We start from the raw sequence: 26,411 nt of genomic DNA on the forward strand, positions 1-26,411 counted from the left end.
TTTTTTAACTTTTATCTGTTAATTAAATCCATGGAGCTACATATTTACTTTTAAGAATCTATCCACAGGCAGTGAAAGAATCCTGACTGCCTTCTTGAGTATAGCAAATTTATTCGAAGGGCAAGGCAATAGTAACACCAAAAAGAGAAACATTAAAATATATGTGTAATTTTAGACCCAAGGTTCAGAATTTTTGGAAATTTTATGTTTGTGTGAATGTGTATACACTTATATGTGTTATTCTCATGAGAGGTTCTAATATGATTTATTAGATTCTTTAAGGCAGTGCTACTCAAAATGGCCCTGAGCTAGCAGCATAGCATTGCCTGAAAGCTGGTTTTATTTTTTAAATTAATTTTTATTGGTGTTCAATTTACCAACATACAGAAAAACACCCAGTGCTCATCCCGTCAAGTGTCCGCCTCAGTGCCCGTCACCCATTCCCCTCCACCCCCCGCCCTCCTCCCCATCCACCACCCCTAGTTCATTTCCCAGAGTTAGGAGTCTTTATGTTCTGTCTCCCTTTCTGATATTTCCCAACATTTCTTTTCCCTTCCTTTATATTCCCTTTCACTATTATTTATATTCTCCAAATGAATGAGAACATATAATGTTTGTCCTTCTCCGATTGACTTACTTCACTCAGCATAATACCCTCCAGTTCCATCCACGTTGAAGCAAATGGTGGGTATTTGTCATTTCTAATGGCTGAGTAATATTCCATTGTATACATAAACCACAAGAAGATGTGGTTTATTTTGTATTCTTTAGGTAAATACATAGTAGTGCAATTGCTGGATGGTGGGGCTGTTATATTTTTAACTATTTGAGTAACTTCCATCCTTTTTTTCCAGAGTGGTTGTACCAGTTTGCATTCCCCCTAACAGTGTAAGAGAGTTCCCCTTTTTCCACATCCTCACCATTATCTTTTGTTTCTTCTGCTATTAGTTTTAGCCATTCTGACAAGTGATATCTCATTGTAGTTTTCATTTGTATTTTTCTTTTTAAAAAATATTGTATTTATTTATTCATGACACACACACACACACACACAGAGGCAGAGACACAGGCAGAGGGAGAAACAGGCTCCATGCAGGGCACCTGATGCGGGACTCGATCCCTGGTCTCCAGGATCACATCCTGGGCCAAAGTTGGCGCTAAACCACTGAGACACCAGGGTTGCCCCATTTGTATTTTTCTGATGATGTGTGATGTTGATCATCTTTTCATGTGTATGTTGGCCACCTGTAGGTATTCTTTGGAAAAATATCTATTCATGCTTCTGCTCATTGTTAAATCAGTGTATTTCTTTCTTTGTCCTGACTTTTTGTAATATTAGAACTTAAGTTTCTATAATTGTATACATTATGATTTCTAATGAAAGTTAAATAACTTTCAATAAGACAAGACTAATTAATATACCAATGTTAACTAGAAGAGCTTAAGCACTATCAAAATCAGTCAATTCTGAATGGATATTTTATGTTGTAACAAAAATATCTATTTCGGTTAAAAACAATTTGAAATTCAATCCTTTAACTTGACTAAACTTAACTTAAAATCCTTGTCAATTCTATCAGTAATTATAATAAATTAACTGAACATGTTTGTATGTGTTAATTCTTTAAAAACATCCATGGGATAAGACTATCTGTATTCAGTCAAGTGACAGTGAGGTGAAATATATATTATATATTGTCTGTAGGGAGGCAAGAGAAAGTAGTCAGAGGATATTAAATTACCATTAATGTTAATAATTCCATGATTAAAAGAAAATGAACTTTTGAACATCTGAAGCAGGAAAAATATCAGATGGCTCTTTCTGTGAAACCCAAACAAAGAGTTAAATATTTCAAACTACAAAAATTGCTATAGTTATTTAAGATTTAAAAATAAAAGACGGATATATAAAAGCAAACAATAGAGAATCACATGTAAAACTAAAACTAACAATATGAATTCAGAATTGAGATGCATATAAACAATATTTTGCTAGAATTTCATACAGATCTTAATTTTTTCAACTTTATAATATTAGAATTCTTTAAATTTGCTTAGCAAAACTTTCTCCAGATTCTTGGGATACGTGGGTGGCTCAGCAGTTGAGTGCTTCTGCCTTCTGTTCAAGGCATGATCCTGGGATCAAGTCCAACATCAGGGTCCCTCCAGGGAGCCTACTTTTCCCTCTGCCTGTGTCGCTGCCTCTCTCTGTGTGTGTCTCATGAATAAATAAATACATTCTTTAAAAAAAACTTTCTCCTTTTTCCCATCCCTAGTTATTTTTCCAAATTAGAAGTTTTAAACAAAGTCCTGAAACTATGCCATTATGGGGAGAATTATATTATAATGGCCTGGTATTTTAATATATGTAATCTAACTGTGTTACATATACTCCTATGTGCTAAATACAGGTGCCATATAGTCTGTAGGAACATCAGTTGTATAGTTCAAAGATTAATCCTACCACAAAAGCCAAACATTAAAACTACTTGTTAATTTACTTAAATTCTTAAACTAAATATTAAATTTCTTATCTGGTATCTTACTCTCACAGACAGAACCCATTCTGATAAACAGCTTGAATTATGTTTTGTTGCTCAAAGTGACTTGTTTTCCTTTTCTTATTATGTGAGTGAAACTGAGTGTTAAAGTAGGATGTGCACAAAAATACTGTTGTCTTACTTAGCTCCCTTTCTTTAGTTGTCTTAGTATCTAGTATAAATGAAGCGAGGTAGGCAAAGATCTTGCTGTCATAATGCTTTTGTAATACTGTATTGGTATTATAAAATACAAATAGTTTTAATGTTTAAGAATAGTGTTAATCTCTCAAGACTCAATTACAAACCTTTGAATCATAGACTGAGTATAACAGATCTCCCTCCCTAATGAGAACGGGCTTCATTCAGAAACATCCTCACTGACACACTCAGAATAATGTTTGATCAAAAGTCTAGACATTCTGGGCCTGAGATTTAAAGAGAGACCAGCTGGAACGCTACAGTGAGAAGAGTTCGCGCTTCTATCAAGGTAGGAAGACGGGGAAAAAGAAATAAAGACACAAAAGGCCTCCGAGGGGGAGGGGCCCCGCGAGGAGCCGGGCTGAGGCCGGGGCGAGTGTCCCCAGGACAGGAGAGCCCCGTCCCGGAGGAGCAGGAGCTGCACCGACCTTCCCCGCGGAAAGGGGCTCCCCGGGAATTGGAGCAGGATCCCCAGAAAGGCGGGGACGCCCTCGGGCTCCCTGGGACAGTAACAGAGGAACCGCGCCCCGGAGAGTGCGCCGAGCTCCCTAAGGGCTGCAGCGCTCGGCGGGACCCGGAGCAGCTCGGAGGGGCTCGGGCGGCGGCTCCGCGGAGGGGGCTGCAGGGCTCCGGGAACAGCTCAGCGGCGGCGGCTCGGGCGGAGGAAGAAGCACCGCGCGGAGGGGGCTGCGCGGCTCCGGGAACAGCTCGGAGGGGCTCGGGCGGCGGCTCCGCGGAGGGGGCTGCGCGGCTCCGGGAACAGCTCAGCGGCGGCGGCTCGGGCGGAGGAAGAAGCACCGAGCGGAGGGGGCTGCGCGGCTCCGGGAACAGCTCGGAGGGGCTCGGGCGGCGGCTCCGCGGAGGGGGCTGCGCGGCTCCGGGAACAGCTCAGCGGCGGCGGCTCGCGCAGAGGAAGAAGCTCCGCGCGGAGGGGGCTGCGCGGCTCCGGGAACAGCTCGGAGAGGCTCGGGCGGCGGCTCCGCGGAGGGGGCTGCACCGCCGGGAGCGCGAATCCAACAGCGCAGGCCCCGGAGCACAGGGCGCCGGGACACAGCCCAGGATCCGGCCTCCCCCGGGACAGGCAGAGGCAGGGAGGGCCCAGGACAGCAAGGACGCTCCTGCCTGGAACTGAGCAGATCAGCGGCCCCGCCCCGGAGCCCCCAGGCCCTGCAGAAGGAGAGCCCCGGAGCTACTGCGGGGGCTGGATCCAGGGTCCCAGAGCTGCCCCCGCCACTGTGGCTTCCTCCCGGGGCCTCACGGGGTCAACAACCCCCACCGAGCCCTGCACCAGGCAGGGGCAGAGCAGCTCCCCCAAGTGCCAACACCTGAGAATCAGCACAGCAGGCCCCTCCCCCAGAAGACCAGCGAGACGGACCAGTTCCAGGGGAAGTCAAGGGACTTAAACTACACAGAATCGGAAGATACTCCCCCGTGGTTTTTTTTTGTTTTTTGTTTTTTTGTTTTTGTTTTTGTTTTTGTTTTGTTTTGTTTTGTTTTGTTTTGCGCTTTTTTTTCTCTCTTTCTTCTTGATTTCTGATTGCTTCCCCCACCCCCCCTTTTTTCTTTTTTCTCCTTTCTTTCTTTTTCTTTCTTTTTCTTCTCTTTTTCCCCTATTTTTTTCTTCTTTCTCTTTTTTCTTTTTCTCTTTTCTTTCCTTCTCTCTCTTTTTCTCCTTTTCCCAATACAACTTGTTTTTGGCCACTCTGCACTGAGCAAAATGACTAGAAGGAAAACCCCTCAAAAAAAAGAATCAGAAACAGCCCACACTCCCACAGAGTTACAAAATATGGATTACAATTCAATGTCAGAAAGCCAATTCAGAAGCACTATTTTACAGCTACTGGTGGCTCTAGAAAAAACCATAAAGGACTCAAGAGACTTCATGACTGCAGAATTTAGATCTAATCAGGCAGAAATTAAAAATCAATTAAATGAGATGCAATCCAAGCTAGAAGTCCTAACGACGAGGCTTGACGAGGTGGAAGAACGAGTGAGTGACATAGAAGACAAGTTGATGGCAAAGAGGGAAACTGAGGAAAAAAGAGACAGGCAATTAAAAGACCATGAGGATAGATTAAGGGAAATAAATGATAGCCTGAGGAAGAAAAACCTACGTTTAATTGGGGTTCCTGAGGGCGCGGAAAGGGACAGAGGGCCAGAATATGTATTTGAACAAATCCTAGCTGAAAACTTTCCGAATCTGGGAAGGGAAACAGGCATTCAGATCCAGGAAATAGAGAGATCCCCCCCTAAAATCAACAAAAACCGTTCAACACCTCGACATTTAATAGTGAAGCTTGCAAATTCCAAAGATAAGGAGAAGATCCTTAAAGTAGCAAGAGAAAAAAAGTCCCTGACTTTTATGGGGAGGAATATTAGGGTAACAGCAGACCTCTCCACAGAGACCTGGCAGGCCAGAAAGGGCTGGCAGGATATATTCAGGGTCCTAAATGAAAAGAACATGCAACCAAGAATACTTTACCCAGCAAGGCTTTCATTCAAAATGGAAGGAGAGATAAAGAGTTTCCAAGACAGGCAGCAACTGAAAGAATATGTAACCTCCAAACCAGCTCTGCAAGAAATTTTAAGGGGGACTCTTAAAATTCCCCTTTAAGAAGAAGTTCAGTGGAACAATCCACAAAAACAAGGACTGAATAGATATGATGACACTAAACTCATATCTATCAATAGTAACTCTGAATGTGAACGGGCTTAATGACCCCATCAAAAGGCACAGGGTTTCAGACTGGATAAAAAAGCAGGACCCATCTATTTGCTGTCTACAAGAGACTCATTTTAGACAGAAGGACACCTACAACCTGAAAATAAAAGGTTGGAGAACCATTTACCATTCAAATGGTCCTCAAAAGAAAGCAGGGGTTGCCATCCTTATATCAGATAAATTAAAATTTACCCCGAAGACTATAGTGAGAGATGAAGAGGGACACTATCTCATACTCAAAGGATCTATCCAACAAGAGGACTTAACACTCCTCAATATATATGCCCCGAATGTGGGAGCTGCCAAATATTTAAACCAATTAATAACCAAACTCAAGAAATACCTTGATAATAATACACTTATACTTGGTGACTTCAATCTAGCTCTTTCTACCCTGGATAGGTCTTCTAAGCACAATATCTCCAAAGAAACGAGAGCTTTAAATGATACACTGGACCAGATGGATTTCACAGATATCTACAGAACTTTACATCCAAACTCAACTGAATACACATTCTTCTCAAGTGCACATGGAACTTTCTCCAGAATAGACCACATACTGGGTCACAAATCGGGTCTGAACCGATACCAAAAGATCGGGATAGTCCCCTGTATATTCTCAGACCATAATGCCTTGAAATTAGAACTTAATCACAACAAGAAATATGGAAGGACCACAAACACGTGGAGGTTAAGGACCATCCTGCTAAAAGATGAAAAGGTCAACCAGGAAATTAAGGAAGAATTAAAAAGATTCATGGAAACTAATGAAAATGAAGATACAACCGTTCAAAATCTTTGGGATGCAGCAAAAGCAGTCCTGAGGGGGAAATACATCGCAATACAAGCATACATTCAAAAACTGGAAAGATCTCAAATTCAAAAGCTCACCTTACACATAAAGGAACTAGAGAAAAAGCAACAAATGGACCCCACCCCCAGCAGAAGAAGAGAGTTAATTAAAATTCGAGCAGAACTCAATGATATCGAGACCAAAAGAACTGTGGAATAGATCAACAGAACCAGGAGTTGGTTCTTTGAAAGAATTAATAAGATAGATAAACCATTAGCCAACCTTATTAAAAAGAAGAGAGAGAAGACTCAAATTAATAAAATCATGAATGAGAAAGGAGAGATCACTACCAACACCAAGGAAATACAAACGATTTTAAAAACATATTATGAACAGCTGTACGCCAATAAATTAGGAAATCTAGAAGAAATGGACGCATTCCTGGAAAGCCACAAACTACCAAAACTGGAGCAGGAAGAAATAGAAAACCTGAACAGGCCAATAACCAGGGAGGAAATTGAAGCAGTCATCAAAAACCTCCCAAGACACAAGAGTCCAGGGCCAGATGGCTTCCCAGGGGAATTCTATCAAACGTTTAAAGAAGAAATCATACCTATTCTACTAAAGCTGTTTGGAAAGATAGAAAGAGATGGAGTACTTCCAAATTCGTTCTATGAGGCCAGCATCACCTTAATTCCGAAACCAGACAAAGACCCCACCAAAAAGGAGAATTACAGACCAATATCCCTGATGAACATGGATGCAAAAATTCTCAACAAGATACTAGCCAATAGGATCCAACAACACATTAAGAAAATTATTCACCATGACCAAGTAGGATTTATCCCTGGGACACAAGGCTGGTTCAACACTCGTAAAACCATCAATGTGATTCATCATATCAGCAAGAGAAAAACCAAGAACCATATGATACTCTCATTAGATGCAGAGAAAGCATTTGACAAAATACAGCATCCATTCCTGATCAAAACCCTTCAGAGTGTTGGGATAGAGGGAACTTTCCTCGACATCTTAAAAGCCATCTACGAAAAGCCCACAGCAAATATCATTCTCAATGGGGAAGCACTGGGAGCCTTTCCCCTAAGATCAGGAACAAGACAGGGATGTCCACTCTCACCACTGCTGTTCAACATAGTTCTGGAAGTCCTCGCCTCAGCAATCAGACAACAAAAAGACATTAAAGGCATTCAAATTGGCAAAGAAGAAGTCAAACTCTCCCTCTTCGCTGATGACATGATACTCTACATAGAAAACCCAAAAGCCTCCACCCCCAGATTGCTAGAACTCATACAGCAATTTGGTAGCGTGGCAGGATACAAAATCAATGCCCAGAAATCAATGGCATTTCTATACACTAACAATGAGACTGAAGAAAGAGAAATTAAGGAGTCAATCCCATTTACAATTGCACCCAAAAGCATAAGATACCTAGGAATAAACCTAACCAAAGAGGTAAAAGATCTATACCCTAAAAACTATAGAACACTTCTGAAAGAAATTGAGGAAGACACAAAGAGATGGAAAAATATTCCATGCTCATGGATTGGCAGAATTAATATTGTAAAAATGTCAATGTTACCCAGGGCAATTTATACGTTTAATGCAATCCCTATCAAAATACCATGGACTTTCTTCAGAGAGTTAGAACAAATTATTTTAAGATTTGTGTGGAATCAGAAAAGACCCCGAATCGCCAGGGGAATTTTAAAAAAGAAAACCTTAGCTGGGGGCATCACAATGCCAGATTTCAGGTTGTATTACAAAGCTGTGGTCATCAAGACAGTGTGGTACTGGCACAAAAACAGACACATAGATCAATGGAACAGAATAGAGAACCCAGAAGTGGACCCTGAAATGTACGGCCATCTAATATTCGATAAAGGAGGAAAGACTATCCATTGGAAGAAAGACAGTCTCTTCAATAAATGGTGCTGGGAAAATTGGACATCCACATGCAGAAGAATGAAACTGGACCACTCTCTTTCACCATACACAAAGATAAACTCAAAATGGATGAGAGATCTAAATGTGAGACAAGATTCCATCAAAATCCTAGAGGAGAACACAGGCAACACCCTTTTTGAACTTGGCCACAGTAACTTCTTGCAAGATACATCCACGAAGGCAAAAGAAACAAAAGCAAAAATGAACTATTGGGACTTCATCAAGATAAGAAGCTTTTGCACAGCAAAGGATACAGTCAACAAAACTAAAAGACAACCTACAGAATGGGAGAAGATATTTGCAAATGACATATCAGATAAAGGGCTAGTTTCCAAAATCTATAAAGAACTTATTAAACTCAACACCAAAGAAACAAACAATCCAATCATGAAATGGGCAAAAGACATGAAGAGAAATCTCACAGAGGAAGACATGGACATGGCCAACATGCACATGAGAAAATGCTCTGCATCACTTGCCATCAGGGAAATACAAATCAAAACCACAATGAGATACCACCTCACACCAGTGAGAATGGGGAAAATTAACAAGGCAGGAAACCACAAATGTTGGAGAGGATGCGGAGAAAAGGGAACCCTCTTACACTGTTGGTGGGAATGTGAACTGGTGCAGCCACTCTGGAAAACTGTGTGGAGGTTCCTCAAAGAGTTAAAAATAGACCTGCCCTACGACCCAGCAATTGCACTGTTGGGGATTTACCCCAAAGATTCAGATGCAATGAAACGTCGGGACACCTGCACCCCGATGTTTCTATCAGCAATGGCCACAATAGCCAAACTGTGGAAGGAGCCTCGGTGTCCATCGAAAGATGAATGGATAAAGAAGATGTGGTTTATGTATACAATGGAATATTACTCAGCAATTAGAAACGACAAATACCCACCATTTGCTTCAACGTGGATGGAACTGGAGGGTATTATGCTGAGTGAAATAAGTCAATCGGAGAAGGACAAACAGTGTATGTTCTCATTCATTTGGGGAATATGAATAATAGTGAAAGGGAATATAAAGGAAGGGAAAAGAAATGTTGGGAAATATCAGGAAGGGAGACAGAACATAAAGACTCCTAACTCGGGGAAACGAACTAGGGGTGGTGGAAGGGGAGGAGGGCGGGTGTTGGAGGGGAATGGGTGACGGGCACTGAGGTGGACACTTGACGGGATGAGCACTGGGTGTTTTTCTGTATGTTGGTAAATTAAACACCAATAAAAGTTAATTAAAAAAAAAAAAAAAAAAAAAAGTCTAGACATTCTGTGGGTAAGTAAGTTGACACATTAAATTAACCATCATAATTCTATAAATAGTAATCTGCATTGATGAAACACTCAGCAAGTATGGTACGCTCATTTAGTAAGTTTAACAACAAAGTAAGTGTGAATTAAAAAATAAATATCAAACCTCTTGGGAAGGTACATAAAAGAAAGTGTTTACCCTGAAATTGGAAACGAAATAATTCCAAAATAAAACAATTTAAAATTAATCATTAAGCTTAACTAAATATTTCCCCATAATAGTGGATAATGAAGTATCATATGTAGATCATTTAAACCAATATATTAATTTTTCATTTAGACTAAGTTACTATATTGCCAAACAATTTTAATATTCTCATCAGGAGGTTTCTCTGGAGCCATAACAAATTCTATCTTAAACTCTAATTGCTTGCTATAAATGTGATCATCATATACATCATTTGAGTGATTTCTTTTTTTCAAATGCATAACCAAATTTGATAGATTTTTCTATGATCCACATTAGCTATTGAGTAGGTTTTACAACTGAGCCAATCTCTTTCTCTCCTTCACTCTATCTCTCAGTCTCATTTACTATTTTTCTTTTCTTTCATTGGGGAGTAGATAGGAGAATGGAATATAAGGTCTTTTATCATATTGACATAATGATATAAACTCTCAGAGTTTACATACATGGCCTAATAGGTAACCACATTTTTAGACTGTTTTATGTTTTTTTTCTTAACCCATTCATAAAAATTGTGTCACTTATGAAAGGCAGTCACAGTGTTGAACAAAATGGAGTAGACCTGGAGACTTAGGTTTTTGTCTATACTTTGTCATTTATTGCACAGGAAACCAAAAAATTCACATAGCCTGTTTTCTCATCAGAATAATTTGACCTCCCACAAGATCACATTGGTGATGACTTAATGTGGCTGGATTTTTTTGACTTAATGTTTGTGAAAGTATGATGTACTGTATAAATCTAATGTATTATTATTTGTAGTACTAGTTGCATTACATTGCTGTAGGTGAGAGGGTTTTCAACCAGGGACGTTGGTTACAATAAAACACCATCCTCTGTCAATTGTTCATCTTAATCACAAAAGGGCTCTTCATTTAAATAGGCAGTTTAGCTTGGAATTTATGGTATTAGAGCTCCCTGATGGGGCTATCAAATAGTGGTTTTTGTATTAATAATTTTACTATTAAGCTAAGGCACTTCCAAAATAACTAAACTCTGAGTGGAGCTGAGGGAGTGATTAGATTCATCCAAGATTCCCCCCAATTTATTTAGAGGCTGTTTTAATCTGATTCAAGATTATCTCTTTATTGTACAAAATAAATTACCAACTAGACAAGTTTATCTCCATTTTGGAAGTATATTTTTTCACATTTAGAACTTGAGCCTTTTTTACTATGAAAAATGTTGTGAATGATAACTGTGTTGTCATAGAAAAATATGCAACATTATAAATAAGAAAAATATAGTGGTATTTTCATGAAAAAATTGAAATACAGAGGCCTGAAATTTGATACTTCATAAAATATAACCCTGTGACAAAGAGAGAATTAAGTAATAATATATAATAATTGAAAGACAACCCCAACACCTCCCTCCCAAAAATAACTCCATCGGAATCCCTTTTAGATTGTCCTAAATTTGTATATTATCCATTGTAAAATATATATTTGCCTTGGTTAATAAAAGATCATGTTTTTCCATAAGAGAAGAGTTTTTCATTAATCTGTTTATCTCATCTCAAAGGAATTCAATATGTTGCCCCCTCAAATGCACAAAGCTACCTTTCCCAGGTCTTTAACATAGCCTCCACCTTGAAAATTTCCAGCCTTCCTCTTAAGGTTTTTTGCTAAAGATCAACTCAAAATCAGTCACTTTTGTGGTCATAAGTTGTTGCTACCTACAACAGCTTGGAGAGAAAAAGCACTTGTAACAACTCGAATACTACCCATGTGGCCTGTGAAACAGTTAAGCCCTTTTGTTGTGTTCAATAAATAATTCTCAGTGGAAACATTTTGCTCCTCAGCTTCAGAAGGTTCCCCTTACCCTCTTTCACAGGCAGCAATGACATCTATTTGTTATAAATGCATATATCTGTCTCTCTCATATTTTCTTAATTTCAACAATGCGAAATGCTTTCATATGCTTATTTTGTTAAGATATTTCTAAAGTAAAAGTTTCAGTAAAAGATCTTTCTTTTCTAGGAACACTTCATTGAGGTAATAAAGAACCAAGAATTCCTCCTGCTTCCAGCTAATGAAATTTCAAAACTTCTGTGCAGTGATGACATTAATGTGCCTGATGAAGAAACAATATTCCATGCTCTAATGCACTGGGTGGGGCATGATGTTCAGGCTAGACAACAGGACCTAGCGATGTTGCTTTCTTATATCAGGCTGCCATTACTTCCACCACAGGTATGAAAATTTACCCAGGTAACATATAATTCTAAACTACCACTAGGCATTAATCCATTCCTTTTTTGTATTATTTTATTCTGAGAATTTCTGTTAACTGGAATGTACATTGTTTCACAAAAAGACATATCCAGCCTTCAAATAGCACTATTTATGATGAAGAGAGAAAACAAGTATTAAAAAAAGTACAGATATTCCCTACATTTCAGCATACTCTTTAGTTTCAGTTTCCTCTCTCACCAAATAGCACTTGTAAGAAGCAGAAAGAAGAGAAAATGACTAGGTTCTTCTTTTTTTCTTTTCCTGACCACCTTCTAGGTAAGCTGATAATAACCAGTATAGTAGCATCCCAGAGGAGACTTTAGCAAGGAGTTAGTCTAATCTGGTTAATAGTTATTAACATATTAATTAGCTGCTATGATTGAAATCATACTATAGTAGCTTCAGATGCACTACAGAATCATTATAATGGCACCCTCATCATACACGCTGTAGGATAATAGTATAAACTATTCTAAACACAAACACCCTTGTATATGGTTTGGGATTGACCTATCTCATACTGAGTTTTAGTAAGTGAAGTTTAGTGAAGTTGGAGTGCAGTCTCACTATATACTTGTACCATTGGTGATTTTTTTCTGTAGCAAATTTATCAATAGAAGGTATCAATTGTATTCTATATATATGGATATATTGCACATACGCACATTTCATATATTATATAGCCTGTGACTGATATCATCAAACATCATCCACATTGTAAGTAGGAGCTTCATCTAGATTTAGTGTATTAGTAACTTCATAAACGTTAAAATTAATTCACTTTCAACAAACTGCTAATATTAAAAATAGAATATTAATTTGCTAATGTTTTCTCTACTTTTTTTAACTTTTATCTGTTAATTAAATCCATGGAGCTACATATTTACTTTTAAGAATCTATCCACAGGCAGTGAAAGAATCCTGACTGCCTTCTTGAGTATAGCAAATTTATTCGAAGGGCAAGGCAATAGTAACACCAAAAAGAGAAACATTAAAATATATGTGTAATTTTAGACCCAAGGTTCAGAATTTTTGGAAATTTTATGTTTGTGTGAATGTGTATACACTTATATGTGTTATTCTCATGAGAGGTTCTAATATGATTTATTAGATTCTTTAAGGCAGTGCTACTCAAAATGGCCCTGAGCTAGCAGCATAGCATTGCCTGAAAGCTGGTTTTATTTTTTTAAATTAATTTTTATTGGTGTTCAATTTACCAACATACAGAAAAACACCCAGTGCTCATCCCGTCAAGTGTCCGCCTCAGTGCCCGTCACCCATTCCCCTCCACCCCCCGCCCTCCTCCCCATCCACCACCCCTAGTTCATTTCCCAGAGTTAGGAGTCTTTATGTTCTGTCTCCCTTTCTGATATTTCCCAACATTTCTTTTCCCTTCCTTTATATTCCCTTTCACTATTTTTTATATTCCCCAAATGAAAAAGCTGGTTTTAAACTCTGTTTCCTAGGCCCCCACCACAGACCTACTGAAACAATTTATGGCTGTGAGGCCAAGGAATCTGTGTTTTAATATGTTCTCCAGATGATTCTTAGATATGCATAAAAACTGAGACACAATGGTGTAAAGGATCAGAGGTCCTTAATTTTACACTGCTTTGTCTATATGATGTTATTTCAGCAAACTGCTTACTTTGGCTTCTCTTACTTTATTGGAATAAGAAGAAATTTCCAGCACAAACACACAACCAATGGTCTTTGGCCTCCCACCCCTGAGTATGTCTTAGGTCTAAAGTGTGGACTTCTGTGAACTTTTCCTAGTAATGTTAGTGATGGGTAATATCATACAAAAAATAGACCTTCCAATATAATTTTAATAGTGACTTTAACAAATATTCTAGAAATGAAATATATGAAGAGAATGATGGTAAATGCCTGAAGAATATTTTGAAAAAAAAGTTACATAGCCCAGTTTTCAAATAAATTTTCAGCAACATATGCATTAAGGAAATGCCTGGGGTCTCACCAGCCAAGTCAAATAGTAATCCATAAGAGATTACAGGTGGAATGAAAACTAAGCTAGGGTTAAGTACTGCAGAACAGGAAACCTCAGGGAAGTTTTATGTGAAGAGATTAGCATTTCCACTCCAACAAACTGCTTACAATTCTTTTCAGTGTCCTATGATACTGTAGACCCAAAACTCCAATGAACCAATATAAATGACCCTTGGTAAAATTCTGAAACAGGCTCTGAGTCTTCTCAGCTCACCCCAGGAAAAATATTTTACTTAGATTTTATCCCATTCAATTGAGGTCTTATTGTCTTCCAGGCAATGATGGTCATAAAGCATTTATCATCTAATATTACCTAATTATTAACACATATTCTTTTCTGATATTCACATGTACAAGTATAGATAAAAAACATCCACTTTCAAAATACTTATAAAAGTGACTTAATGATAAAGATGCAGTTCTTTATAGGTGATATTACTTTATTTTAACTGGTCATGTTTATACCAACTTCTCTTAGTTCACCAATAACTGCTCGATTAGCTACATGCAGTAGACTGAAAGATGCCTACTTTGTGTAGACATAGCCAGTCCCTTGAAGGGGACCCATTTTATGAGTGTCTTTTCACTCTCACTTCTTGTTATTCTATGAGTATCTATTGAAAAAATATATATCAAATAAATCTGAACAGATCAGTAGCTACTACCATGAGATCTTTAACCATTTTACATCATAAGTGGACATAAAAATGTTACTAAGCAATTTAAAATGCAAACACTTTTACATTTGAATTAGCTTAAGTTTTCTCCAAAGTTATATAAGCAAACATATGCTCTTTTTAGTGGTGGATTCTTTACTTCATATACCATGAATCATTACTTTTCAGTTACTGGTGGATCTTGAAAATAGCTCCATGTTTACTGGTGATCTTGAATGTCAGAAGCTCCTAATGGAAGCTATGAAGTATCATCTCTTACCTGAGAAAAGACCTATGATGCAAAGCCCTCGGACAAAGCCTAGAAAATCAACTGTAGGAGCACTTTATGCTGTGGGAGGCATGGATTCTATGAAAGGTAACAATAATGATTAGAAAGTAATATTCAAAAAAGAAGACATATTGTCAACACCCCCAAGTTTTGAAGGTGGCATTAAAGGCATATTTAAATTTGTGCATGTAAAACTCATTTTCATAAATAGCATACTTTATGAAATTTTGCAAATTTCTTTTTTTACCTTATGGGATATAATCCTTTAATTAATGTTACCTCTTACTAGGTACTTTTATTTTATGGCAGCAATTTTTAAATTTGAGTACGTGCTTTGCAATATAAGATGTTTTCAGGGAAAACTTACTTCAGGTTTATCATAATTGGAAGGGTTTAGCAAATTTGTATAAAAAGCATATTTGTTGTTAGAAATAGAAGAGGAGCTTTGCTCCAAGTTCCTGTTAGATGCTCAAAGACCCGTTACAAAGAATCTTGATGTATTGATGTTACGGAATAAAAAACTAGTTCCAAACTCAGGTTTGGCTTCTTTCTGTGTGAAAATCAATATCCAGAGATAAGTAATTGTGGGAAAAGAAAGATTGCTTTATTCAGAAAGTCACAATGTGGGAAGATGGTGGACTAATGTCTCCAAGACCACCTTCCCAGTCAAGATGAACCCAGAAGGTTTTAAAGGAGAAGGTTTGGGAAATGGTTGAGGCTGAGTGCAGGAGAAGCTGGTGCTCAGGCAGTTAATCATATGTCAACATGACCTTGAACAGACTTGCTGGCATCAGTGGCAGCTATTTTCAAATGTGATCAGGCCTTATCTTTTGGGATAGTCTGGTTCTTCATTCCTTAAGGCCAATGATCTACAAAATCTCAAGGAAAATAGGTTGACTCTATTATAAACAAAGGGACACAGGTCAATAAACAAGGAGTGCATAATCTTGAAATAATTTAACCCTTAAGACCAGCAGGAGTGCTATTATAAATCCCCGTTGTCAATCCTTCATTCCTTTCTATGGGATATAGGTAGAAGTCCATCTTCTGTAACTGCTCCAAACTGAATTAGGACAGACTATGGCTTTGGAATGGAAAAATTTGATATAGTGCAGGACGTAGTTTTTGCTACCTTGTTCTCATGGAGGGAGTATAGAGGTGGTTTCTTATCCCGTAGCTTGCATATTTTTCTATATTGTTTGACACTACATGGCATCATTAACTTTATCCCATAGTCTAAGGACTAGTAACAGTAGAGTTAAGTCAAATTTTATCATTCCCTCTAAAATTGATCTGATACCAAAAGAATAGATCAGTATAAAAGAAAAAGAGATCAGTAAACCAGTCCCAGCCACCTTGGAAAAATGAAATGTTGTGAGCAAAGGCCTATTGCAGCCAAGTGGCTTGCTGCCTGATTTTGTCCCTCTGGGTTCTTACTTCTAAGGTGGAGTTAATATAGGTACAGAAAGTGGTATTAGCTATTATATAGACTCTGGCTTGTGCAGCAAGCAATTAAGAAATTAATTAGAGGCAATTCTATGGAAACAAAAACAAAGGTTAATGCTTGGAGCAAATTATAAACCCAATATCAGAGTCCCAAATGCTCCCAATGAGAGGACATTTAGATGTCAGGCTCAAAGCATCCTCAGATGGAGTGGGAGTAAGCACTGGCAATCTGGTAGATTTTTATGGTTTGTAGTTCAAATGTCTCTAGTGGTTTTTTTGAGTGGCCCATAGAGCAACAGGCATGAAGATTGACTATATATGAGCTATTGTGCCAATTTCACTGAAGTTTCTCTTGACTTGTCTAGCTTCAATTTACAGGGCTTCAAGAAAAAAGGCAGTTTTAGTTCTTAATTTTAAGACAAGAGAATAGGAGAAGATTGGAAACCTTACTTTGGAGAGTCACAGACAAATATTAGAAGAAACCAGAACTTAGTTCCAGCCCAGGTTTATAAGCAAATAACAAACTCTCAACGATAATTATTCAGAACTAGAATCTACATCTATGAAAGTGTGTTATTGAAATATAATTTTTCTCTCTAAAGTCACCCTCATTCCTGTCAAAGATGGTCAAATGAAGACTGATTTGTTTGTAAGATAAGTTTAGTTTTAATAAATTTAATTAACATTTTACATAATTATTTACATAAATACAGCAAGAATAGTGATTGACAATAGAGATTCTTTTAAAACCTGCTTTGCCAGAAGTTTTTACAAGGAATTTTAGATTAAACTTCCAATAGCCTCTCAAGGCCAGAAGCCAGGTCAAATATATGCCATCAGATTTGCCTACAATACCTGCAGATTTGGCTGAATTTTTCTCTTCCTGAGGTCTTGGAAATATATTGAGGTTCCTGCATCTTCCGGGAAGTGACATTTCTGACTCACCTGGTATGACTGCTGGGAACTCTTTAAGCAAGGTACCAGGCCAACATCTCCAAGGGACTTTATTGGTTCCATATAGTCCACCTGAGTTCCTTAAAATGATCTAGTTATAACTGAATCTTTGCGTATCTTTCTTAAATATGGCATTCCACTTAAAGCCTTGGTAAAGTAACCGATGTTTCCAATGGAGTCTTGTTAAAAGAGTATCAATTTTCATTGAATATATGCAAATAATGATAATTGCCATGAAAGAAAGAACACTGATTGACAGTTTCCAAATTCCTCAGGGATCAGGTAAGGAAAAAATAAGTATTTCAGTTTGTTTACAAAAGAATATTTTCATCAAATTTCTATAAGTCATAGATATCTTAAGAGAAAAAGCTTTCTTAAATTTGGGAGAGCAAACATTAGAGAAACAGCAATGTTTTAAATAAGAATTATAAAAATATAATCATCTTTTAAAATTTATTTAGTTCCATGTTTTTAATTCTTGTTCTGTTTGGATGCAGTTTTTCCATTAGTTCTGGAAATTGTTAGTTTAGTTTTATGATCTTAAAAGTATCAGACTGTCAAAAATCTTTTTCATGAATCTCCTTGAAGTTGAAATGTATTTTGCAAGAGCATCAGAATAACTGAAAATGACAAAAGACTCAAAAATAGCCATGTTTGGGGGATCCCTGGGTGGCTCAGCAGATTGGCACCTGCCTTTGGCCCCGGGGCGCAGTCCTGGAGTTCCGGATTCGAGTCCCACATAGGGCTCCCGGCATGGAGCCTGCTTCTCCCTCTGCCTGTGTCTCTGCTTCTGTGTGTGTGTGTGTGTGTGTGTGTGTGTGTGTGTGTCTGTGTCTATCATGAATGAATAAATAAATCTTTAAAAAAAATTCTTTAAAAAAATCGCCATGTTTAAAAATCTGATAAGACTTTATTATAATGTGGTTGACAAGGAAATCCAGTTATTTCTGTGGCACACAATGTTTTACTAATTAGAATTACATGTAATGACATTATATCAGGACATATTAAAACGTTAAGAATTTTACATAACTTTTAGAACCATCATAACATTTACACACATAATATAACCTCATAAAATCAATCATTGTTTGACATAAATAAAATTGACATAAAATTAAGCATTGTTTGACAATGCTTCCAATGTAACTTAACATACCAAATAAACAAACCTAATTAGTCAAGATTATTTAGAATTTGAATTTTTAGGAAGTTTGTTAAGAACCTCAGAAGATTCTAAATGGTATGCCTAAATAGGATCATAGGTCACTATAAAATTTTAATACTTTATCATGTATTTAACCAAGGTGACAATAAAAGATCCCAAAGGCAAAAACAGAGGGTTACTTGGTTGTTAGCAAAACAGCTTCTTTAAATATTGAGAAGATTTAGTAATCAAAGACCTAATAAAAACAGAGAAACCTTGTTTTTCTGGGCAGATAAAGATAAAATAGCTTGTTTATAATTTCTTATCAAGAACATACCAAATATAAAAGAAGCTTTTGTCTTTTTAACAAAGTCAAGCCAATTTCCAGAGAAAAAAACAAATTCCAATCTTATATCAGGATATTTTAATAATTCATTTCTTCCAATCTTAGTGAGTCCTGACCATGCATAGTTTTTCCCAAAGATTCCCCTTTATAACCTTCCTACAATTTCTTTTTTAACTCAAATTATTTCATAAGCCTCACCTCTCTATAAATAGCCAATCTCATTTTGGGAAAAAATACTTTCTTTCCCTCAACAAAAATGCATTTTATTCCTCATACCTTTCTTATACATCTCCTTTTTTCCTATATACAGTTACTTTCCTTATCATTTCCAGCAGTCTCAATTCCATTCATCAGAACTTAAACTCTTAGAAAACTTTCTCCAGTGAAAACTCAGTAGTAACCAACAAATTGTGAACTATTAGACCAGAATTATTTAGGTTGGTATATTTGTGAATACATTTTATATTTTATAGGAATGTGATTTTTTATAGTACAACTTTTTTTTTTTAATTAACTTTTATTGGTGTTTAATTAACCAACATAAAGCATAAGACATAGTTATTAGCAGACCCAAGCATATTTAGTTTTCTGTAATAAGAAGCCAAAATCAGATAAACCTGTATTTAGTAATTAATGTTAAACAATTAACATATTTTGTCTTATTTTGTCAAGACTTGACTATCCTAAGAAACTAAGCCAATTTATTATTTAACCTAACAAAACTTCAAAGTTTCAGGTTACTGAAGATTTTGGAAGCTATTTAAAATTTTATTTGTACACGCTTTTATCTATTCAACCTACTTATTCTCAACATTTACCCACGTAAACTTCATTAGATAAAAATCAGTCATTATTTTAGGTCATTTTGTCAACAAATTGCAACAATTACAACGTGAATTTAATAAATTTAGGTAGAATAAAAGCTAATTATCTGTATTATATTTGATGATGATAAGTCCAAAAGATATGTCTATTTTATTTATTTGTTTTTAAAAATTTTATTTATTTATTCATGAGAAATACACACAGAGAGAGGCAGAGATATAGGAGATGTTTGGAAATACACAGTCACCATATCTGGGCAAGGTGGATGACTGTTGGGTAGTGGCTGAATGGGAGGTAGAGTTGGACCAGAATTCCAGGGATGTTCCTGTCTTTTTTTTTTTTAAGATTTTTTTTTATTTATTCAAAAGAGACACAAAGAGAGGCAGAGACACAGGCAGAGGGAGAAGCAGGCTCTCTGCAGCGGGTCCAATGTGGGACTGGAACCCCAGACCCCAGGATCATGCCCTGAGCCAAAGGCAGACACTCAATCACTGGGTCACCCAGGCGTCCTGATGTGTCTATTTTAATGAAGCCATCAATCTTGATTAGCTTTAATAAAAAAATACATCACACCTTTGTCCACTAAAAGGTCAATTAGTTTTTTCCCCACTGTCAATTTTATCGGGGGTTCTTGTGGAGAAATCTGAAATGGGCAGTTTAAGTCCAGGGGAGCCTTTGGGCCCCTTCCTGCTGATTTAGGAGTTGTTCCAGTTTGAATCTCATAAGAAGGTGGCTGAACAGCTTGGGGTGCTTTTTTTCTTCAATAGTGAGGATAGAAGGAGCAGGAGTCAATGATGCTGAAGGTACCAAGGATGGTATAGGAGCCACTGAGTGAGAGGTATCCATTGTGGTAGAATAAAAGGAGGAGGGGGAAGGCAGAGGAAGAGACAGTAGGGGTGCTGCTGGCAAGGCCAGAAGCAGATTTTAAGTTTGGACTAACATTTCTCCATCTCTATTTCCTGTCTTTCTCTCCTGTTCTCTGCTTTTCAGCTTTCTGGTGGAGGTGGAGAAGCCGGGAGTGGGTAGGGCATTGGTTTTGATGTTTGTGTTTGGGCAGGTGGAGCTTGGATCTCCAGTATCTGACTGTATTCCTCCTCCTTTTCTTTATTATTCTGATTATTGGAAAAAAGGTCAGGTATCTTAGATTTTTGTCCTCTTTATCTCTCTGCACCATCAATTGGGTCCCTTCCTGTGAGGCATCTTTATTATGAAGTAATATAAAAGCCTGAATGTGGGGAATTTCATCCCATTTATCTGATCTCTGACAAAATAACTCTGATTTACAAAATGGCATAATAATTTAGACATTCACTTGATGGTGTTTTTCATTCAAGTTCAAAACATACATATTCCCAGAAGCATTAACAATAAAATACCATTTTTTAGGATATGAAATCATAACTGTATGTTTGCTAATCAGACAGAATTCACTCCAGTGTGTGTGTTTTTTTTAAAGATTTTATTTATTTATTCATGAGAGACACACAGAGAGAGGAAGAGACACAGGCAGAGGGAGAAGCAGGCTCCATGCAGAAGCCTGACATGGGACTAGATCCCGGGACCCCAAGATCACACCCTAGGCCAAAGGCAGGCGCTAAACCACTGAGCCACCCAGGTTTCCCCACTCCAGTGTGTATTATTCCATCCTAAAACAGACAAAGTACTTCTGAGACAGAGAGATTCTTTCCCTTCAAGGACAGATTGGTATGGAGTCACTTATGAGCCAATTCTCTTACCACTGGTACCAGAGATTGACCCATAAAGGTTGAAATGGCTAAAAGTCTAGATGGCATAGAAAAAAGACTCCTGGATGCATGCCAGTGAACTGACTTGATCTGATATCTCAGCTCAAACAGATAAACAGATGCATGCTTCCTCTCCACCAACAAAAACCACAGTAGGCAGTCCATACCAGTTTGGAGAAGACAGGGAGCCTCCTTGAAACAAAAGGAGTTTGGGCAGCTGCTTGAGAAAATCTGTCAAAGTCTCCCACTCAGGGCTCACTAACCATGAGCAGATGGCTCCAACTATCATAGCCACTGGCTTGGGAAATAAATGCATAAGTCCTGGCATTGTCTGAGCCAACTGCTCCACCCCAGGAATCCCAAGGGGGTGCGGCTGGACATATTGAAAGCACAACTCTTGACTAGCTCATCAAAATCTCTTACCAGATAACCATTTCTAAAAACTTTTGGCCACTCATCACTTAAAAAAAAAAATATTTGAGAGAAAAGTAATGGTGGGAAGGGAAAATTGCTTTATTCAGGAAGCTAGAAACTTGGGAAGATAGTGGACTAATGTCCATAAGAACATCTTCCCAGTCCAGTTGAAGCCACAGAGTTTTAATGAGGAAGTGTGGGAAATAGTGGGCTATGTGCTGGAGAAGCTGGTGCTCAAGCAGTTAATTGCATGTCAACATGAACTTGAACAAACTTGCTGGCATCAGAGGCAGCTGTTTTCAAATGTGGTCAGGCCTTATCTTTTCAGAAAGTGTGGCCCTTCAACCCTCAAGGTCAATGGTCTGCAAAATCTCAAGGAAACTGGGTTGGTTTTAGGACTCAAACTAGCAAACAATAAATGCATAAGCTTGAAGTAAGTTAACCATTAAGACCAATTGGAAAGCTACTAACATTGATAAAAGATCGGAAATTTAAACCTGGAATAAGGTAATGATTTCACAAAAGAATTTTTTATTTATTTATTTATTTATTTATTTATTTATTTATTTATTTATTTATTAAATTCTTTTATTGGAGTTTAAATTTCCAACATATACCATATCACCCAATGCTCATCCCGTTAAGTGCCCCCTCAGTGCCCATCACCCAGTCACCCCAAGCCCCTGCTCACCTCCCCTTACTCTAACCCTTGTTCGTTTCCCAGAGTTAAGAGCCTCTCATATTCTGTCACCCTCACTGATATTTTCACTCATTTTCTCTCCTTTCCCTTTATTCCCTTTGACTAATTTTTATATTCCCGAAATGAATGAGACCATATAATGTTTGTCCTTCTCCGACTGACTTATTTCACTCAGCATATTACCCTCCAGTTCCATCAACGTTGAAGCAAATGGTGGGTATTTCTCATTTCTAATGGCTGAGTAATATTACATTCTATACATACACCATACCTTCTTTATCCATTCATCTTTCGAAGGACAATTAGGGTCCTTCCACAGTTTGGCTATTGTGGACATTGCTGCTATAAACATCAGGGTGCAGCTGTCCTGGCGTTTCATTGCATCTGTATCTTTGGGGTAAATCCCCAGTGGTGCAATTGCGGGGTCGAAGGGTAGTTCTATTTTTAACTCTTTGAGGAGCCTCCACATGGTTTTCCAGAGTGGCTGCACCAGTTCACATTGCCACCGACAGTGCAAGAGGGTTCCCCTTTCTCCACATCCTCTCCAACATGTGTTGTTTCCTGTCTTGTTAATTTTCACCATTCTCAACTAGTGTAAGGTGGTATATCATTATGGTTATGATTTGTATTTCCCTGATGGCAAGTGATGCGGATCTGATAGGTCATTTGCAAATATCTTCTCCCTTTCTGTAGGTTGTTGACTGTTTCTTTTGCTTTGCAAAAGCTTTTTATCTTGATGAAGTCCCAATAATTCATTTTTGCTTTTGTTTCCCTTGCCTTCGTAGATGTATCTTGCAAGAAGTTGCTGTGGCCGAGTTCAAAAAAGGTGTTGCCTGTGTTCTCCTCTAGAATTTTGATGGATGGTTGTCTCACATTTAGATCTTTCATCCATTTTGAGTTTATCTTTGTGTATGGTGAAAGAGCATGGTCTAGTTTCATTCTTCTGCATGTGGATGCCCAATTTTCCCAGCACCATTTATTGAAGACACGGTCTTTTCTCCAGTGGATAGTCTTTCCTGCTTTGTCGAATATCAGTTGGCCATAAACTTGAGGGTCCACTTCTGGACTCTCTATTCTGTTCCATTAATCTATGTGTCTGTTTTTGTGCCAGTACCACACTGTCTTGATGATCACAGCTTTGTAGAATAACCTGAAATCTGGCATTGTGATGCTCCCAGCTCTGGCTTTCTTTTTTAACATTCCCCTGGCTTTTCAGGGTCTTTTCTGATTCCACACAAACCTTAAGATGATTTGTTCCAACTCTCGAAGAAAGTGCATGGTATTTTGATAAGGACTGCTTTAAATGTGTAAATTGCCCTGGGTAGCATTGACATTTTCACAATATTAATTCTTACAATCCATGAGCATGGAATATTTTTCCATCTCTTTGTGTCTTCCTTAATTTCTTTCAGATGTGTTCTGTAGTTTTTAGGGTATAGATCCTTTACCTGTTTGGTTAGGTTTATTCCTAGGTATCTTATGCTTTTGGGTGCAATTGTCAATGGATTGACTCCTTAATTTCTCTTTCTTCAGTCTCATTGTTAGTGTATAGAAATGCTACTGAATTCTAGGCATTGTTTTTGTATCCTGCCACACTGTCGAATGGCTGTATGAGTTCTAGCAAACTTGGAGTGGAGTCTTTTGGGTCTTCTATGCACAGTCTCATGTCATCGGGAAGAGGGAGAGTTTGACTTCTTTGCCAACTTGAATGCCTTTTAATTACTTTTGTTGTCTGATTGTTGAGGCTAGGGAGTCTAGTACTATGTTGAATAGCAGTGGTGAGAGTGAACATCCCTGTCGTGTTCCTAATATAGGAGAAAGGCTCCCAGTGTTTCCCCAATGAGGAAGGTAATAGCTGTGAGCTTTTTGTCGATGGGTTTTAGGATGCTGAGGAATGTTCCCTCTATCCCTACACTCTGAAGAGTTTTGATCAGGAATGGATGCCGTATTTTGCCAAATGCTTTTCTGCATCTACTGAGAGGATCATGTGATTCTTGTTTTTTCTCTGGTTGATATGATTTATCACATTGATTGCTTTATGAGTGTTGAACCAGCCTTGCATCCTGGGGATAAATTACACTTGGTCATGGTGAATAATCTCCTTAATATACTGATAAATCCTATTGGCTAGTATCTTGTTGAGAATGTTTGCATCTGTGTTCATCAGGAATATTGGTCTATAATTCTCCTTTTTGGTGGGGTCTTTGTCTGCTTTTGGAATTAACGTGATGCTGGCCTCATAGAACAAGTTTGGAAGTACTCTATCTCTTTCTATCTTTCTGAACAGATTTTGTAGAATATATATTGTTTCTTCTTTAAAAATTTCATAGAATTCCCCTGGGAAGCCATCTGGTCCCCGAGTTTTGTGTCTTGGGAGGTTTTTGATGACTACATCAATTTCCTCCCTGATGATTGGCCGTTCAGGTTTTCTGTTTCTTCCAGTTCCAGTTTTGGTAGTTTGTGGTTTTCCTGAAATACGTCCATTTCTTCTAGATTGCCTAATTTATTGACATATTGCTGGTCATAATATGTTTTTAACATCGTTTGTATTTACTTGGTGTTGGTTTGATCTCTCCTTTTTCATTTGTGATTTTACGAATTAGTGTCCTTTCTCTTTTGTTTTTAATAAGGCTGGCTAATGGTTTATCTATTTATTAATTCTTTCAAAGAACCGATTCCTGGTTTTGTCGATCTGTTCCACAGTTCTTCTGGTCGCTCTTTCATTGAGTTCTGCTCAAATCTTTCTTAAGTCCCTTCTTCTTCTTGGTGTAGGTTTTATTTGCTGTTCTTTCTCCAGTTCCTTTAGGTGCAAGGTTAGCTTTGTATTTGAGTTTTTTCCAGTTTTTTGAGTGATGCTTCTATTGAGATGTATTTTCCTCTCAGGACTGGTTTTGCTGTATCCCAAAGATTTTGAACAGTTGTATCTTCATTCTCATTAGTTTCCATGAATCTTTTTAATTCTTCTCTAATATCTGGTTGAGCCATTCATCTTTTGCAGGATGCTCTTTAAGTCTACGTTTTTGAGGTTCTTCCAAATTTCTTCTTGTGATTGAGTTCTAGTTTCAAAGCATTATGGGCTGAAAATATGAAAGGGACAATCCCAGTGTTTGGGTATTGGTTGAGACCTGATCTGTGACCCAGGATGTGGTCTATTCTGGAAAAAGTTCCATGTGCATTTGAGAAGAATGTGTATTCAGTTGCGTTTGGATGGAAAGTTCTGTTAATATCTGTGAAATCCACCTGGTCGAGTGTATCATTTAAAGCTCTTGTTTTTTGGAGATTTTGTGCTTAGAATATCTGTCGTTTACAGAAAGTGCCATGTTGAGGTCTCCCAGTCTTAGTGTATTCTTATCTAAGTATGTCTTAAAATTGGTTATTAATTGTGATATACTTCGCAGGTCCCACATTAGGTGCAATAATATTGATGATTGTTAGGTCCTCTTTTTGGATAGATCCTTTAAATATGATATAGTGTTCCTCTTCATTTCTTATCACAGTCTTTGAGATAAAGTTTAATTTTTCTGATATGAGGATGGCTACCCCTGCTCACTTTTGAGGACCATTTGAATGGTAAATGGTTCTCCAAACTTTCATTTTCAGGGTGTAGGTGTCCTTAGGTCTAAAATGAGTGTCTTGTAGATAGCAAATAGATGGGTCTTGCTTTTTTATTCAGTCTGAAACCATTTGCCTTTTTGATGGGATCATTTAGCCCATTCATGTTCAGAGTTACTATTGAAAATATGAGTTTTGTGTCATCAAGATACCTATTCAGTCCCTGTTTTTGTGGATTATTTCCTTGGGCTTCTTCTTTCTTTTACAGTGTCCCCCTTAATATTTCTTGCAGAGCTGGTTTGATGGTTACACATTCTTTCAGTTCCTGCCTATCTTGGAAGCTCTTTATCTCTCCTTCTAATCTGAATGAGA

General features: G+C 37.8%; 1 protein-coding gene across 1 annotated transcript in view; it reads left to right on the plus strand.

Annotated features, from left to right (window-relative positions):
- KLHL4 (kelch like family member 4) overlaps positions 1–26,411 on the plus strand; it is a 181,234-nt gene that overhangs the window by 105,355 nt on the left and 49,468 nt on the right. The window contains 1 exon segment of the mRNA XM_041741371.1: positions 14,811–14,997. Within this exon segment, the coding sequence (XP_041597305.1) occupies positions 14,811–14,997 (187 nt within the window).

This window comes from Vulpes lagopus, chromosome X (genome assembly GCF_018345385.1).
Source record: "Vulpes lagopus strain Blue_001 chromosome X, ASM1834538v1, whole genome shotgun sequence".
Taxonomy (NCBI): domain Eukaryota; kingdom Metazoa; phylum Chordata; class Mammalia; order Carnivora; family Canidae; genus Vulpes; species Vulpes lagopus.